This window comes from Phalacrocorax aristotelis, chromosome 3 (assembly GCF_949628215.1).
Source record: "Phalacrocorax aristotelis chromosome 3, bGulAri2.1, whole genome shotgun sequence".
Lineage (NCBI taxonomy): Eukaryota > Metazoa > Chordata > Aves > Suliformes > Phalacrocoracidae > Phalacrocorax > Phalacrocorax aristotelis.
Genome location: NC_134278.1, coordinates 106,118,560 through 106,136,974, shown reverse-complemented (window position 1 = coordinate 106,136,974; position 18,415 = coordinate 106,118,560). Strand labels below are relative to the sequence as shown.

General features: G+C 43.7%; 2 protein-coding genes across 8 annotated transcripts in view; one reads left to right on the top strand and one right to left on the bottom strand.

The window, feature by feature from the left end:
- PACC1 (proton activated chloride channel 1) overlaps positions 1–13,562 on the bottom strand; it is a 26,607-nt gene extending 13,045 nt beyond the window's left edge. The window contains exons 1-6 of one of the 7 annotated variants that reach the window (XM_075088949.1): positions 12,407–12,573; positions 11,083–11,377; positions 6,848–6,944; positions 4,994–5,203; positions 2,746–2,900; positions 1,094–1,236 (exon numbers count right to left, since the gene is read on the bottom strand). In XM_075088949.1, the coding sequence (XP_074945050.1) occupies positions 1,094–1,236; positions 2,746–2,900; positions 4,994–5,203; positions 6,848–6,887 (548 nt within the window). In that variant the 5' untranslated portion in view covers positions 6,888–6,944; positions 11,083–11,377; positions 12,407–12,573. Of the gene's footprint in view, positions 1–1,093; positions 1,237–2,745; positions 2,901–4,993; positions 5,204–6,847; positions 7,002–10,700; positions 10,998–11,082; positions 11,378–12,406; positions 12,574–13,344 lie in introns of those variants that run through there. The other 6 variants (XM_075088947.1, XM_075088953.1, XM_075088951.1 and 3 more) reach the window with 6 other exon arrangements.
- On the top strand, positions 13,326–18,415 carry NENF (neudesin neurotrophic factor). The gene is made up of 4 exons (XM_075088955.1): positions 13,326–13,640; positions 14,814–14,874; positions 16,899–17,002; positions 17,614–18,415. Exons 1-4 carry the CDS (start codon positions 13,488–13,490, stop codon positions 17,788–17,790), a joined length of 495 nt encoding a protein of 164 aa, XP_074945056.1. The 5' UTR covers positions 13,326–13,487; the 3' UTR covers positions 17,791–18,415.

Genomic DNA, 18,415 nt, shown 5'->3' with positions numbered 1-18,415 from the left:
CTGGTGTTTTCTCACTAAACTATCAGTGCCTAAAATACCCAGAACATTAGCATTTTATGAGGTGTTCAGTACAGTTACGGAAAGCACTTCATGACTTAAGATCTCTCCTCCACTGAAGCAGAAATGCTTTGTAAAAAGCAAATTCAAATAATTGGTCTTTGGCCACCCAGAGGCACTGTGACTCAACACCTCCAGTCTTTGCTATGTCTGAAAAGCACCAGTATGATCATGTCCAAGCCTCAAGAATGCTTTGTTATAATAAAATCTGTTATCTCTCTTCCCCTCCCTCACCTAATTTTGTTCTGCATATGGCCTTTATCCCCTGTCCATTTTTCACTGAGCATCTGACTATTACCAAATTAAGGCTTTCTATTAGGTCTCACTGTGACTAATCTCTCTTGTCTAGCTTTTAATCTGGATCACAGAGAAAACAGAACTTGAATTTAAATTGAAGCCAAAATTAAACAGTTAAATATGGAATTTATTCTCACTAGGTGGGAAAAAGGGTGGGACTTTCAAGAAAGTTCAAGACAGGATTAATTCCACTCCTGTTAAAATTAGAAGGTTGTTCAGTCACTCCAGTGGCACCAATGTCAAACCAATGCAAAGCCTAAGAAATTACATAATTCTGTAGAATCTTACATAAAGCTAGTAATACAAAGAAATATAGTTAATCTTTCAACAAATCAACCCAGGGATCTGATCTTTAAAGTAATTGCTTTAAAAAAAAATTTAAAAATGTATGGAAACATTGGTGTCCTCTGTACACTTCCTGAGCACGCTGCCCAGGACAGCCCACTTCTTGATCACCCACAGCAGCAGAGAGCGGTAAGCCAGCACAAATCTCAAACTTTTAGAAAGTACAGCAACAAATGGCTGAAGGACAGGTTTTGTCACTGAAAGTCGTCAATTCATTTTCTAAAAAGTAAGACTAGTAACCCAAGATGTGAAAGAGCATCAATGTTAACCCAAACATTAAAAAAAAAGGAAAATATAATAGAAAAGCCTGTCTGTTTTTTACTAAAAAAGCCCTGCTTTCAGAGGTATTGCTGTAGCAAGTTCAATGCAGTTACAGCCTCATCCCTTTACATACCTGTTGATGAACTCCTGGAAAGAGGAAAACAGAAGGTAGTCAATGGCACTAAAGTCTTGGTCTGTTCCATTTAAATGAAACTGCAAAAACACCAGCTCCTTTTTCTTCACATCACGAGGGCCTTGAACAACCAAAGCATATTTCTGTAAGCAAAGAGAGAGACAGTGAGAGTAGCAAAGGAATCCTCATTTCATGTTCACAAATTTGCCATCTGTCACTAATACTCTATAGAAATCTAATACACACTGAGATTTTCTTGGCCACTACTAAGTATATATCTATTAAAACATCTAACAAGAATGCCAGTTGAATCCTTCTTTTTAGTTTAAAAATGACGTCTTTACATCAAGATTTTTTAATTAGTGTTTTTCTAAGAAATCTACTTTAGTTCTATCACAGTCCTTTGGGTTCACGTGGAATTACCAGTCAAGGCCCTGCAACCTGCATTCTGCAGGAGGACAATCAAAACTGTTTTGACATTAAAGTCCAGAAACTTTCATCTCTTGGCATGAAACAAGTTAATGTGGACTCTGAACACTGGGTTTCTCCTTGAGAAAGAGGAACAGTTTCACAGCCCCTGGCACTTCAAGTAAGCTGCTGAAAGGAAAAAAACCAAAACCAACAAAAAAATGCTAGCAGGCAGACTACAACCTGAAGTAGTGCAGGCGTTACATTGAACAGCAAGCTCCTGCTTGCAAAAGGACTCAGCCAATTTGAACAGGGCTCTACATCATTCAGAGGTCCCTGCCTCAGTGCCTCTCCATTCCACCGCAGGACCAGAGCCTACTGAAACAGCAAGCTTCTAAAATGAACCTACCACGCAGCATAAAATGCACGTTCTTAAGTTTGTTAGAAGATGCAAAAAGAGCATATTAGTGGCAGAAATTAAATTAGACTTGCACTTCAAATGTAACTTTCAAATATACTAAGGAGCTGCTTCCCAGAAAGAAATGGTGACTAAAGGCAAAACATGAAGAGGAAAAATGTTGACCAAACAGGCACCTAGACTGTTCACTTGTTCACATTTAGTCTCCTTAAAAACAGTCTCAGCAATCACTTTGGATACAAATTACAGTATTAATACTTTATTTTTTGAGCATTTTTTTGTACAGAAGCTAGATTCCCTGCATTTTTAAGGGCAATTTAAGACAGGCTATCACTCAATGTACCCATCTTATTGGCTCACAGCATTTCAGTGTAATAAAACCCTTGGTGCCCAGTTAAGATTTTTCCAAGTGTGACAAAAATAGCATGTAATTCCCAGCAAACATACAAAAAGAGATATCCATTAAAGCTATCCTGCTTTAATGGAGTAACTGCTACAGCTTTCAGAGCTAGATTTACTATACCAAGGAATATGCTTGCCAGTTCATTTAGGAGAGGAATGAAGCAAGCATTTCATTGTGAACAATTACTTTTTTTGTCACGTTGAGGTTTTCATGCTGCACGCACCCACATGACAGCTGATCATCCATAACACACATACACACAATGCATTTTACATTTCTGAAAACAAAAGAACAGATGGTTTGGGAAAAAAAAACTAGAAGCAAGAATTCTTTGCAGCACTAAGTAAATATTTTTACTTTCAAATACCATTATGAGCAGAAAAGCCCCACCAAATAAGCTTTGTTCTATTATATTATTATTACCATAGTTTGATTAGTAAAAGGATCTGTGTAGTTGATTCTCTGAGTGGTACATTCAATGTCTCCTGGCTGACCTGGGTTTATCAGAGGTGGAATGTGATCATAGTAATGATGCTTGCAGCTAAGCAGCTGAGCCTTGCCTGGGTAAAAGGCAATACCTGTTTTGGGAGAAAAACATAGAAGAAAGCTGATTTCTTTCCCAAGTACATAGATTTTCATGCTGGGATTTAATCCCACAGGGTACTGAGCTATCCTCAAGATTCAGCAGAACAATCAAATTAAAACATGTGCTTCAACATTTTTCTGGAGCAGGACAACAGTGCCAGCTGCATCAAGACAGAACCCCCACAATGCGTTTAAAAAAAAAAAAATCAGGGTTCATGTTCTGTTATGACAATTCAGGGTTCGCAGAAGCTACTGAGTTTCCCTGGTCTTCCCACAAGCCCGTGGCACATACATCAGCCCCTCTGGTCCCAAATGAAATGAATGCATAAAGTAAGTTAGGAGACTGCTGAAGTCAAACGGGACATGTAGCGCTTCAGCATGTATGTATTTTCAGATATTATCATTTAACATGCCAAATTTTAATTGTAAATAACGCATGTACTATACATGGCAGATCAAAGACAGCTGGCTGATCTAATAAAAGTGAGAAGATGCTCTTCAAAACATCTAGCACCTGCTGTTCACTGAATACAATGTCACAATAAAAATCAAAGCCATCAAACAAGTGCTAACTGTTAGTATCTCTTATTATTTATATCACTAGGTGGGTAGGCTACTACCTCACCTGTATGGAAATTCACATGTACCATAAATCTACAGTTTCAGACCCAGAGCATGCATTAAAAAAAAAAAAAACCAAACCTCAGTCACCTCAGCTGTAGAAGGCTAGCAAAATAAAAGGCCCAAACCCCCAAATCCTGTTATGCCACATTTAGTATTGGAAACAAGCTTGCTTGAAGATAATCTAGACCAACTACCAAAACCAAGTAGATTTCACTTATTAGATATGATTAACTCACACAACTGAGATGACCTGTCCGCCAAAATGTGAGATGTCAAAGCAGTCAGCACATCTCAGTCTAAAAATGCTTTATCCCTTTCTTCAGTGCTCCACGCTTGCAACTTGCCATCTCATCACTTTAATAGAGCAATGAAGTAAAGGGCTATGTTAATTTAGGTTCTCTGATCTGGCAGGGAGCCCTGCAAATACTTTTGGATTTATATGTATGTTGCTTTGTTTATTCAAATGACATTTTCTTCCTGTTGCTGTATGAAAAGCTCGTGTAAAGGGGGGAAAAAAAAAAGGCGAGGGAGGGGGTGGAAAGCCTGCCCTTAGGGTCAGATCCATAAGGTCCAAACACAAGGACCTACTTAGAGAGCTGAGCTTAACTGACCATACAGAAAAACGACTACAGGAATATGGCAACAACATGAAACACGCACCTTTCAGCCACAATTCCTAGAGTGGTTATTTGTAAAATGTGGTAACACTTCAAATAAAAGTGTTATTTTTTTAATTGGAAACTGACCTATTACTGTTTGAGCTGCATTTGCTGCTGCAGCTCAATTTGTGAATGGTTACTGGATAATTAAAAAAAAAATAATGATAGAACTCACTACTCAAAAATGCTTCTGTGGCGTAATCCCTCCTGCAAACTGCAACACAGTTTGCTGATGTCACACTGCATTTTTTATGCCAGCCTTGTTCCCTGAATATTTTCATTGCCTACTAATGTAATAACAAGTTGTAAACAATGCAGAACAGAAGCAGAATGTGGCATTGTGGTTATTTTGTGGTTGGTTTGAGAAATTCACCTTCTTTACTGTCAACAGCATCTCACTGTCTGGTGCAGCACTGAGGTCCTGACACACATCCTATAGGCTACCCTGTTTGAACCATAACAGTTTTGGGACTATTTCCCCAAGGAATTATCTTCTTTCCATATAAGAGGGATCATTCTAGAGTCTGCAAACACTTCTTATCTACCAAATGTTGCATGATGCTCCACAACTACTCTCATTCATGTTATTGGCATGAAAAACCCCAAAATGTGCCCAAAATTTGTCCTACCATATTAACATTTTCATGCAAAGTTAACACAACATAGATTAAAAAAAAAAAAGGGGAAGTGAAAGACCTGGGTCAAAGCATTATATGCACTTTGGGCCCTGGAGAATCAACACCAAAAATGTAGAACAACCCAAGATAAATGTGAGCTATAATTTTGTTCGTTACCAGTCTTACCAGGTGCATCGTACAAGGAGACTTCCTTGTAAGAGACAGACATCACTGGGTGCTTGAGCTTCTCCATGAAGTCACTGATGGTTTGGTAAACAAGGAACACAGCTACAGCCATGAGCAGCAGATAAATAAACAGGAGAATTACTGAAAAAACATTCTTTAGGCAGGTCTTGCTGAAACGCAAAGAAGGGGCAGTAGTACCCAGTTCACTATCTGGAACCAAACAGAATATGAATTAGGACCTTAACATATAGATATTTGGGCTGAATTTATGTACTGTTCATTAAAATATCAATCACTTGAGAGGAAAGTAAGCCTCAAACTCAGTTTTATTTAAAAAAGCCACACAACTATTGCTGGTTTTGATGATCAGTCAGATGCTCCCTTCTCAGGCATGAGAATGGTCCATCCTGAGGACTGATCATGTATCACGCTCATGTAATAATCATCCAAAGATTGTGCCTTTTGCACATGTTGAATTTGGCACTCTGCTTAAGGACACAGCAGGCATGAAACAAGATTTATTTTCAAGAAGGACAACTCAGAAACAAAGTTCAAAGTTCATAAGAAAAAAATACTCTGTGATAGTCAGTCTTTCTTCACGGAAAAAAGAACTCCTTTCCCTCCTCCCAGTCGGAAGTGATTCTTACACATCAGCATATGCATCAGCAGAGAGATTTAATACCCTAATGTTCTTACACAGCTATCTGCATTGCATCTCTGCCATCATAAAAGTCACTAGATATTTGTTAGCCTCTCATTTTTGGACTCTAGTTCATAATTCCTTGTGCATACTACATAAAGTGTCATTAAAAAATTCCTCAAATTACAGCTACAAAAAGACCGACCCAATTCTCACAGTCTCCTTCCCTTCAAAGCCGATTCTCTGAAGATCTTCACACCTGCCTCACTTGTACGCAGACACTGCCTTCCCCATACTCCTTGCATTTGCTGTTTCTTTTTGCAATACTTGTAAGGAAAAAGTTCATGTACTCTTGAGTTACACATCATGGTTTGATTGTGAGCAATATATAGCTGAACACGCAAAAGAAGCTTTAAAACCCAACATATGAAAGGAGATAAGTAGGCATATTTTACTCTGACTTTTCTGTGTCGTGTAACCTAATGAGTCAGGCCCTCCCAGGCCATGCCACTCTCTGCCCTTCAACTGCAACAGCACAGTTTGGTGCTTGTTCCTTACCACAGCAAACACTAGCCTTTTCGTAAATACTTTTGAACACAACCTCTTACGGAAGTTCATGGTCACACATGTGTTCCAAGTTCATTGCCAGGAGATGGCAGCCAAGGAAATTCGGACATTAATAAATTGCACTATTGAAACAAGTGTCTTGAACAGCTGCAAAGCATTTAGGGGACACTCATTTCAGGTTGGCTTACCTTAATGCCTACACCTGAGCTGCAATAAGCCCATTTAGCACCACCCCACACTCTCCAAAAGCAGGTCTGAACAGTCTAACTAAAATCTGTTTAAAAGCACAGCTGTTCGATATGGCACCTTGCTCTTGTAAATCTGGCACAGACTTCGCTTGCAATCCACTGCCACCACAGACACTGCAACTCAGGTAAGATACAACATAAAGGAAGATGAAATAATGAGCTACCTCAGAATCCGATGTGCTGAATCTTCTTTGATTGTCATGAACTGTGCTCAAAGAAATGTTTTCATCTCAATTCTTGGAAAAGCTCCTTGACTTTCCATCAGCAGTTATTCCCCAAAATAAGTAACTTAGTGTTCCGTTTGCTTTCAGAGTGCAATTAAAAAAAAAACCACCAAACCCACACAGGAGCAGCTTATCAGATGCTTAAAATCAGTAATTTCTGCATCAATAGTCTCACCTGGTAAAATAATGGAGCTGGCATCTTCATGAACTTCCATCTCTCCTTCTGTCTCATCTGTTGGGTTTTCAGATACTCGCTCCACATCTTCACTCAGCTGTGTAGTTAAAACAGTGGTTCAATTTCCAAACATGCTCTCAACTTGCTGGAATTTCTATGGTACAAATAAGAGACGCTACAACTAACCAAAAACACAAAAACATGCTCTCAGTCTCAGTGCCCAACTCAGAACAGTGCCCAACATCTGTTTCACTTGTTCACAAAAGCCACATTTATGTAGACCTACAGCTAAAAATGAAGTGACTTGCATGCTGCAAAAAGAGAAAGATGGCACATTAAATTTAACCTACTTCCACCCTGCTGCTTCAACAATAACATCACCTTTTCTTTCAAGATCAAAGTAATTGTTTCCCTGGCAGCTTCAGCTCACTTTGAACCACCAATTAGGGCAATGCCCTCTGAAATAAGCAGCAACTTCGATCTGTCACTCAAGAATGCATTTTTAGGCATAAACAAACCACAGCACGTACCAGCAAACAGAGCATTAGCACTTCTTATGAAGAGGTGCATAACGAGCAAGTTGCATTTTGATAGGTATTAGGGCAAGTAACTCAAATGTAGGTTCAGCCACATAGGCAGGTGGGTCATTTTAAGACAACAGTCAAACATCCCTACATTTCTGGCACTTATTTGAGCTCACTGTACATATTATTATATATTAGTGGTTATGCAACTAATTAGTCTTCCAGTGTTTCTAAAACAGCAACAGAGACCAGATGTTTTCTTGTTTTGCTATTCAGAGCTCTGGGCCCAAACTGCCAAAACACTTCCGTCAAAGTCAGGAGCTTGTCACATCAGATAGTCATAACAGGAGATCATGAAGCATTAGACTTTTTTTTTTCTAATATAAAGTGTCTCCTGTACATTTTTCAAATTTCTTTCATGAGAGGGAACAACATACAAATGACAGCAAGGCAAACTGGGCATAAGCTTCAGCATATCATGTGTTGCACAGTAACTTTCCAAACTAAACACTCACAGCATCACCTACCTAATTAGGCAAGAGAGATCAGCTTTGTTCCTATTTCAAGGAAAATGGGAGCACAGTTAATGCAGCAGCCATCCTGAATGCTATTGAAATTTACACCCCCAACTTACTCAACAGTAAAGCACCCGTATCCATAAGGAAGTGCTTTTCTTTCACCCAACCTTAATTCAGTCTTGAAGTCATCATCATTATACCACTAACGGATCATCATTTGCACTTATTAGGAAAGAGTTCACTCATTTTACATCTTCAAAGTCTGACATAAAGTCTCCATCACCTCCCGTCATATTTCTGCATTCATTTCCACCGCACAAAGCAAGTTGAAAGCAGTTATCCAGTTGTTTTTAAATGCTTTGCACATAAATAAAGCATGATTTCCCATGGCATGAGGCATGGAGTGAACAGGTAACTAATAGGCATAAGTCAGCTCATTTGCAGGAGACTTACCAGGGTCCAACCGAAGATACTTTTTAAATTATCTTCATAAAATATGGGAAAATTAAGACTCTGCTCCTTTTGTAGAACCACACCAGTTTTACTTCTTTACCTGACCCAAGACAAGGTGTTCTGAGGCAGGAAAAGTATTCACTGTTCCTCTTGTACTGGTTACACTAAATCACCTAGGAAGCCAGTTCAAATTATGCTCGTGCAAACTCCTTACACCAGAACTGATCCAAAAAGTTTAACATAAGGTGCAAAGTCACTGCGGTTTCTCAGCCGACTCCTACACCTCTCTGGTTCAGCCATGGCTCCCCAGCTACAGGCACCTCATCAACTGAGGTTATGTAGAGGGTAAGCGATTCCTATTCCTGACAGCAAGGCGATCCCAACACGGGTTTAAATAAGAACACAATACGCAACATTTCCTTTCCTCTCAAGAGGACCTACAGTGACTTTTCAACACGTAGGAAAAGAGAAGAAAAACCCAGAAAATGTAACCTTTGAACATGCCTTAGGAACAAAAAAAACCCCAAACAATACGCAACTATGTTTTCTTATCTCTGCTCACAAGGCAGACGGTTTCATAAGCTTCTCACATCAAACCAGTGAAGGATGGCTAGTCAAAAGCAGGAGTGCTAACATTGCCTCAGGTGCAGTGAGTGGATTGAGACCCCCTAAAAACAAGTAATTTCACTGCAAATCCTGAAAACCTGACTTGACAAAAGGTGAAGTTGCATAAACCCTCTGAGGCCACTAAAAGCCTAGCGCTGCTCACAGCTCAGCCACCACGTTCACAGCGTACAGCATGCAGCACAGTGACTCTACAAGACACAGCAGCACAGCCCTACAAACCCAACAACTCACAGACTTATTATGCGACAGTCCTCTACAGCTGTAAAGCCAGTGCAGTGTTACCACGTGACAGCTAATTCTAGTTTCTCCACACTTGACAGAATCCCCAAATCAAGGCAACTGGCAACACTGAGCCTGGCACATGGCAAGTGTGTTTACCCTCACAGGCCAGCTCTTCCTACGTTTTGTTTTTGATAAAAAGGTGAAGCATGGTGCTAATGCAGAAGGAACATAAACTTGCACAGCAATTAAGCTTGCAACAGGATGCAGAGATAGGATAGGATGTCAAGAGCAGAAAGGGCACGAAACAAGACCTCTGGGCTCTGCACGTGCAGCTGAGTGAGAAACAACTGCAGGAACCTGCTTGCGACCCAGCAGTTCCTTTTCAGTCCTGCACGCAGAAAGGCACCAGATAAAGAGAAGCTCAGAAAAGGCAATTCCAGGCATTTCAGCACACCTGCTAGGGAGGGGGGGAGCACCACAGACTGCGCCAGGTACTGGAGAAGGGATGGAAATGTGACCGTTGCACACACTTACCATCTAGACTTGCACCACGGTGTCTGGGACAATCCCAAACACACAGAGCAGTGTCAGTGGTGGCTGACACACAAGGCAGAAGTGTAGCCCACATAGTCCCATCCATACTTCAGGCATCCATGTGACTTCATTAACTCTCTCAAGTACCTCCCCTAAATACAAGCTCTTACACAAGTTCATTTCATCCCGATAATCATGGGATAAAACCTTCCTACTGGATAAAACCCTCGTGAATAAACAGAACTTGCCTGTACAAGCCTTTTACCGGTCCACTCATTCATCACCTTCCAATGCCTCCCAGCCTGGCACAAAAACCAGAAGCTGAGACTAAACAGGCAGTACTAAACTAAACTAGAACGTATTAAAACAGAGCCCCAAACTACCCATCACACGCAGAGGAAGGCAAACACCTGCATTCCTTTGGCCTGCAAGATGCAAACAGAAGCGACCTGCTGCAAGTCTCCACCGCTGCTGAAGTTGGCACAAATAGCTCTTAGCTCCAGTGGGAGAGATAGGAACGAGCAAGGAATCGCGGTTGCTGGAGCCTATAGGTCGATATGCGAGCTGGGCGCTGCCTCGGGCCCTCGCCAGGATGATAACGCCGCCTTCCGTGCCCTACGGGGGAGCTCCGGTACCCGAGTCGCCTCTCAGGCCCGACCGACCACCTCCTCGCTACCGGGGTTACGGAGCTCACCGGCCAGCCCCACCCAGCTCACGCAATTAAACGGTATCGCTGCCGATTATCTGACCGACTTTTACAGGTAAAACGTGAAACTACGCGCGCCTGAAACAGCCGTTTCTTTCTGGCGAGCGCAGACGCAGTCTGAGGTGCCGGTTACCCGGCGGGAAGGCGGCAGGCGGCAGCGCCGGGCACACCCGGCAACACCCACCCGGCCGGGGGTCGCCCCGGCCCCTCCCAGCGAGCTGGGACCCGCCGGCCAGTAGCCTTGCCCCGACCCCCAACCCACCCCGTACCTCCTGGTAGGATGCGGAGACCTCTGGTCTGAGCATGGCATCGACGGCAGGGAGCGGGGGGAGGAGGGGGGGAGGGGGGGGGCGGCCCAGCCGCACCCCAGGGGACGGCGACACGGCGACCGAGCCCAGCCGAGCCGCCCTGCCCGGGCAGGGCCACGCAGGCGCCGGGACCCCCAGCCCCCCCGGCCGGTTCCCGCCCCCCCCGGCCTCGCCGCAGCAGCGCGGGGGTTGCCGGGAGGCGTAGTCCGGCCTGACGCGCCGTAACAGCAGCGGGGCGACCGTCGGGACGGGGCGGCGGGGAAGGGAAGGGGCGGGCCCTCGGCCTGCCGCGGCCGTGGCCACCGTCCTCCTCCGCGTCCGGGCGGCAGGGAGGGAGCTTTACCAGGAGTTGCGTTTATCAGGCGTTTCGAGGCTTGCAGCGCCGTCGGGGAGTCGGGCCCTGTGCCAGCTCCCAGAGCCCGCCGAGCGATTTCTGCTGAGCGGAGCTCTCTTGCTCTAGGCGGTACGAAGCCATCAGATGCAGCGCGGTTGCTCGTCACACGCAGAAGCGGGTTTTTTTGTAAGGTTTATGGAAACGTTTCTCTCTACTGAGAGCAGTTGCTCTGTGTGGTGATGGGGAAATGAGTCTTTGCTATGCCGTGCGCTTCACAACACCAACTCTCCTATGCCAGAATGAACTAGATGGGAAAAACAACTTAAAACAGTTTTGCCAGCTCTCTTCAAGATGCACGCTGTATTACTTTTTTAAATTATTTTTTGCAGTTCAAGGCTGCTAGTGGAACACCTAACGGGCTCGCTTGGCAACCAGATAAAACTTCTGCCAGGGTCCTACAAATTCTCACCCATGCTGTGCCAGCAGAGAAGTGGCAGCAACGGGGTGCTCCCATTATAAAGAAATAAATTTATAATATATAATAATAAAATAATCGATAAAAGCCAAAACCACGTAAGAGCTGACTCATGAGCCATCCATCCACAAATACCCACGCAGCTTTTCCTTCCCCAGCATGGAAGTCATCGTCAATGTTTCACCATCAAGTAAAAGCATGCACAACATTTCTTGCAACAAGATGCAACGCTGTAGCGGGGTCCCTCCCTGCTCAGTAGATCATTGCCCTATGCCTTATTGCTCATTTTTCAGATGTCTGTGGTTCAAAGGCAGGCTCTAAATCACCCCCAAATCAATAACAGATGTTGGCTAGTATTCAGCACTTGCAGCCTTCCCCTGGGGAGACACTGATAAATAATTATTTCAGAGTAAAAGGTAAATCTATAATGTGACTTGAACCAAACCGACAAATTAGACTTTTGCATGTTTCCCAGCGGCATGGGTCTCTATGGCAAGCCACACGGGGTGTTTGCAGGCAGAGTAGCCAGGCAAATGCCCAAGCTCTTTCTGGTGCTTAACAGGAGTGTTCAGGAGCTCTTTTGTCCAAAGCCTTACTAAAGGTCTCTTTTCTGCTTGACATTTCATACCTTTCTTGTAGCATGCAGAGTCTGCAAATGGACTTGATGGACAGCCAGGGTGGGAAGCATGTTCTGAAGCCCAGCTATTGCTTAGGCAGCGTGAGCAAACTTCACTGCTTACACAGAATTGCAGTAACAACTTTGCAAACCTTCACTCTAACAGGACCAATACTCAGCTTGCCAGACCAGACAGCAGCCTGCGGCAAGCAATCAGCTCCCAGACGTCCGCAGCAACTCACCTTCCCCATGCCCTGGCTCTGTAGGCTTGGCCCAGCTCTTCACAGTGGGACATGGCCCCTTGGTTGTCACCCCTATACCGTGGTGACATGCCCTTGCTCCCCTGTGCTTCTCATCTTGTGCTGCTTTTGTCATCCAGAAAACAACTTTGGAGATGTCGCTTTGGATTAGCAACTTCAGCCGTGCTGAAGTTTGGACAGGCTGCGGAAAAGGGCGTTACCTCAGGCAACATGGAATGGGCGTCCTCCGAGGTGGACATATGGATTTTATACAAGAAGAGTTTATAAACAATCCTTAAAACAAAGCTCAAAACCATTTCTGTCTCCCCTTTACTGTCCAGATCCTTCTCCAAACTGTTCAGCTTTCACAACACACTGTGCAAGGAGTGGAGACAGCAAACAGGGATTTGAATTACAGCATGGCAGTTGGGAAGAACGGGTGCTGCAGCAGCAAACATCCAGACTTTAAATCCTTCAAGCCCTCACCTGCCAGCGCTACAGTGAGGGATGTGAGATATATTTATGTAAATTGTAAGAAGTTTCTAATTTTCTTAATTCTACATAGAATTACAAACATCCAACTGCTTATTCTTCTGCCAGCCCAGAATGTTTCACCATGCTATATTTATAGCATGGGGAAATCACGTCATTTGAAAATTTCCTATTTATTCTCTCCTTCCTTAGGCTAAAAATGTCAGGGTTTGGTTTGGTTTGGTTGGTTTGTGTGTGTGGTGTTTTTTTGTTGTTGTTGTTGTTAAACTTCAGAGGGGAAAAAGGGTGGAGGTGGAGGAGTCCTTTGCTAGCAGGCGGCGGCGGCGGGACAGGCCGGGCCGGGCGCTGCCCCAGCTCCAGCTCCAGCCCTCAGCCGCCAGCGCCTCACGGGCCCTGCCCTCACGGCTGCCCAGTTCCAGGCCGCCCGGCCCGAAACTCTCCCCACGTACCTCCATTTAACCAAACCACCGCGGCGCTGGGCCAGCAGCCCTCCTCTCCCGCCGGCCGCCCGGGGCGGGTGATAAGCAGGAGGCGGGCCCGGGGCCGTCCCGTCCCGTCCCGTCCCGTCCCGTCGCCGGCGGCACGGCGCGGCATGGCGGGCGGCGCGGCGGGGCTGCTGCCGCTGGCCGCCCTGCTCGGCTTCCTGCCGGCCGCGGCCCAGCGGCAGCTGCGCTTCAGGCCGCCGGCCGAGGCCCCCGTCCGGCTCTTCACCGAGCCCGAGCTGGCCAGATACGACGGGCAGCAGGTAGGCACGGGGGGCGGGCCTGGCCCGGCGGGGCCGAGGGCGGCAGGGCCGGCGGGGCGGCACGGCGCACCTCCAGTCCTGCCGCCTTCCTTGTGCTCGGTGCCCCGAAACCGCGTTAGAACGTGGTTCCCTCCCGCTCCGCCGCGGTGCGACCCCTTCCCTCCCGGTAACCATGGGCTAGCTTGCTTTTGTGGCATTCGCGAGAGGTTTCGTTCGGGTGCTGCTAGCCCGCTCCTCATTTGTCCTGCTGGCAGCTGCTGATCTTGGTCCGCTGGAGTTGCGTACGGACAATTAGAGAGCACGTTCCTGTTTTGTTCTTTGCCTGCTTGACAAGGTATTCGTGCCAGTGAATTCCAGATTACCAAAAGTTGGAGCCAAAGTAATTTTTTCTCAATAATTCATTAAACCATGCATTTAGACCTTTTTCCCCCCCGTACCAGATTACAGAAGTAACAAAGCAATTTCAGCTTCCAAGTTCTCAGCTTTCTGTGACACAGAGATCTCGGCAGAACTTCACATTCTAAATTACAAAGTCCTATACTGCTACACATCTGTCTCCTCTTTTGAAAAACTTGATGGCTGACTTCCTCAGGGTCTTCCTTTGATACTTTCAAGAAACTAACCAGCCTCTGACTAAAAATACACCTTGCACATAAAAGACAACGCAGCAGCACTGGCTTATTAATTAAAACATATGTCAGCAGATCAGATTTGTGTGTGTTTATGTATTTATCTGTTGTTCTCTTAATCGAATAAAGAATACTGCAGGCCATACAGCCTTTTAGCTTGGGCATTCTGCGTTAGGAACAGAAAGATGCAGTTGATCATCTTCGAGCAGAAGTGTGTGGACAAGAGGTGACTTGCAAGGCGAACATCTCTTCTATGATTATGACATTTAGATTAAAAAGATTCATTCCATATGCTTAAATCCTCAAAAACAAAAAAAAAAAATCTCAGGGAGAGTTTAAAGCACAAGCCATTTCAAGAGCAGTAATGTATGTGCTTGTATACACACACAAACAAGAGCAAACATACAACAGAGAATTTAATTCATTGTGTCCTGAGTGGACCGGTTTTCCTGTTCGGATTAGTTGCAGAAACATTGGGATTTCACAGCTAAAACTAGTTGCCTACACTTAAGTGTTGAGGACATATTGATGGCTTGCTTTCCAGGAAGGACAGCCTATTTACCTGGCGGTGAAGGGAGTAGTGTTTGATGTCACTTCTGGAAAAGGTGAGTTTGCTTCTCCTCTACTGTCTGCTTTATTTCCATGCTATTATTCACTCGTGTTTTTAAATATTTCCAAGGTATTAGAAGCCTGCAGTTCACTTGCCACAAAAAGAATATACTTTTTTCTTTTTTAAAAACCTCAATTCTCCTCCTCAGACACCTCTCCCACTGAGGTTTTGTCTAGAACTTACACTGGTTTGAGATTACAGTACGCGTAGACAGACAAGTCGGTATAGTCCAGTTAGCTGAGGCGCTGATGACAGGAACGCTGATGACACCTGCCCAGACCCCTGAGTCCTCACCAGGTGTTCGGTCAGGCCACATGGAGGCTGGCGCTACAGCATTTTATTGCACTGGCTGCATGAAGTGGCCAGATCAAAGGTAACTGGGATGTACCCGTAGTGTACTACGCAGTATCAGCATTGCTGCAGCTTCATCTTTTCCTTTTGTGCTGGTGTTTGCTCACCTGTGCTGTCCAGTGGCCTGGTCAAAACTCTTGGAAGAGTTGCTCTGATTTTGAAAGGAGGGCAGGGGGCTGTCATGCACTGTTCCCGGATTGTTATCTGCAGCGAGACAGATTGTCTGTTAACACGCTCCATGATGAGATGCCAGGCCATTAAAGTATACCACAATTTTATTGTATTTTTCACTGTCCTTAAGCAAGTCACTTTAACCTATATAATAAGCCCAATACATAACAAGACAGAAATGGGTAGAGCAAGGTAAATGAAATTGGGGGAAGGGGAATATGACCTGTTTGGTGGTCCAGTAGTCTGCAGCAAGGTCAAAGGTGATGGGGTCTCAGGCCAGCTGAGAGGGAATTCCACTGAGTTACTCCCATGCCCTGATTTTATAGCTGCTGTGAAGCCCCTATTCCCCACATTGTACTCAGAGTCTTAAACACCGCAACACAGCCTGCTATGACTCTTGGAGCTGAACAGGGGCTGTTTGGGTAGATAAATGAGGGGCAAGGAGGGAGGAAGTCCTCATGGTTCTGCGAAAATGTTCACTTTTCTATAATTTGAAGAAGCCACAGAACTGAACCCTCAACCATGAGTTGTACTTGTGATTAGTGTTTAGCTGCGAGTGGGTGACAGCTTCTTGATTCGGTTTAAATACTTCCCCAAGGGTGTTCTGTTAGAAACTGTCTAGGCTCTTGACATAAGTTAAGGCCTACTTTTCTGGCAGCTGATAAGCAGTGTAGGGAGTGGCAGAGCCATATTATGGGAGTCGGCACAGTTGGGGGTGGGTGCTAAGCAAGGGGTGACCACCAAGTCTTCACCTAGTTCCGCCCCTCACCTCGGCCTCATCATGGCATTTCCCTCTTCAGCAGACCCCTGACATTAGTCTGGTCCCAGGGTTGGGACCCCACAGGGGCTAAGTAAATTTTTTTCTCCTTTTAAACTTTTTTATTTCATGAATCTTCTTGTCTTATTGTTTACACCTAACCATTTATTGCCATATTTGCTGTTTGTGCCTTCCCTAAGAGCTACAGATGTTTTAATTTGAACTCCTGCTACTTAATCCAGATTTCCTGTAGAACATTTGAAGGGACCATGGGGGTCCTGGACACTGGCCTTATAGTCATCATTAGCAAACTAACAGCTTGTTGCTTTGTTTGTACTAAACTTGGTAATGCTGCTTGTCTGGGCATGCACATTGGCTGATCTTCAAACCCTAAGTTAGACAAGGCTGGCCACTGCAAATTCTGGAGTCCACAAACTTCACACAAGAATGTAAAGCACAGCTCCCTAAATAATAGGTAAATTTTAAGACTGCAGTAGAGGAGTTCAACAGTTGTATCGTATAACCCTACCTCCTGGTGGTTTTTTTTGTTTGTTTGTTTTTGGGTTTTTTTTTTAATTATTATCAAAAAGTAGGAAATCAAAAGTCAGTTTTGGAAAGAAGAATCTTAGACTTGTTACATTCAGTTCACTGATGAGTGTAACAGGCTGCTGAAAAGTACAGGCTGAACATACCCCGTACATTGTCAGATCATCACTGGATTTTTTTTTTAAATCTGACAGAGTTTTATGGAAAAGGAGCCCCATACAATGCTTTGGCTGGAAAAGACTCAACAAGAGGAGTTGCAAAGATGTCTCTGGATCCAGCAGATCTTACACATGACACAGTAAGAAAATGGACTATTAGTTTTATTCCATTTTGTAAAGTGTTATTCTTTTGCAAAATGATGAATGATAATATTGATTTATCTGTATTAATTTGATTCACAGCTTTAAAACCAAAATGCATTAATATTCTTTAAATACATAAAATGGCTATGTATTTACTGCTCATGAAAGGTGCAGTGCTAACAGCCTTGAAGAGGAAAGATTTTAATTAATGTGTAAGCACATAAAGGGGAAATTACCTGCTGTTTAAAAAGATGCTTCCAAAGACAGTAAATTGCTTTCTTTGTCAATTGATTTAGTGTATCCTGTGTCACTCGCATGGCGGTGGATGCTAACCCTGGCTTGTCTGAGGTGTGATTTACTTCTGCAGGGAAAATGGAGATTAATTGTTTGTTTGACCTGAATATATTGAAGTTTTGTCGAGGCTGAATTTGAATAGAAAGAATAAAATGACAGGTTATACCATCAATTTTGTTAATCATGCTCTGCAAAGTAAATGCAAAAGCTGACCCTAAGGTTTATGGTAATCAATATAAAAAAGAAAAATGCATGTAAATATCTGTATTTTAATTTCTTTGAGGCAGGACTTTCATTTCTATATTTCATTTAGGAAGGACTCACAGAAGAAGAACTCAAGTCCCTGGAAGATATCTTCAATAACGTTTATAAGGCCAAATATCCAATTGTTGGCTATACTTCTCGACGAATTCTGAATGAGGATGGCAGCCCCAATCTAGACTTTAAACCTGAAGATCAGCCACATTTCAACATTAAAGATGAGTTTTGAGGAACGTTTTTGTACTTAAAGAATGCCTGGGGAGAGGCACAACAGAATATTAGGTTGCTTCCCTATTTTCTGGAGTTTATTACAACAATTGGCTATCATGAGTCAGTTTTCTGTTTAGAAAATACATGTGTGTGTACACATAGTTTACACAGCATTTTTCGTTCCAGGAAACACACAGATCTGTATTGCTGTCATACACTTGGGCTCTTTGCTCTGAATTATGGGAATTATTTTATATGAAAGTTCTTTCTGCCTGGGTTTCTCTGTTTACAAGCACGAAATGTAAAATTACAGTCCTCAGAAGAAACAAGGAAGTTTTTAATAGTTGAAACATGACTCGTCTTTTTGTAAATCCCACGTTGTTTCCCACTCCTTGGAAAAGTGGGAATGCATTATCTCGACGAGCTAACATCAATTCTCCGTGCTTCAGGTGAGTGTAGGTATCACATGTAAAAACAGGTGTACTAGAGGCATAAATTTTAAAAAGCATTGTAGGATTTATATTTGACAGGTTTGAGAATACTGGATATAAAACCACTCAATCTCCTAAAATGCAGTTACTGTGGAATATTTATGCAAAGCCTACAGCTGTAAACCAAGAAAAATAAATCTTTTTTTTTTCTCC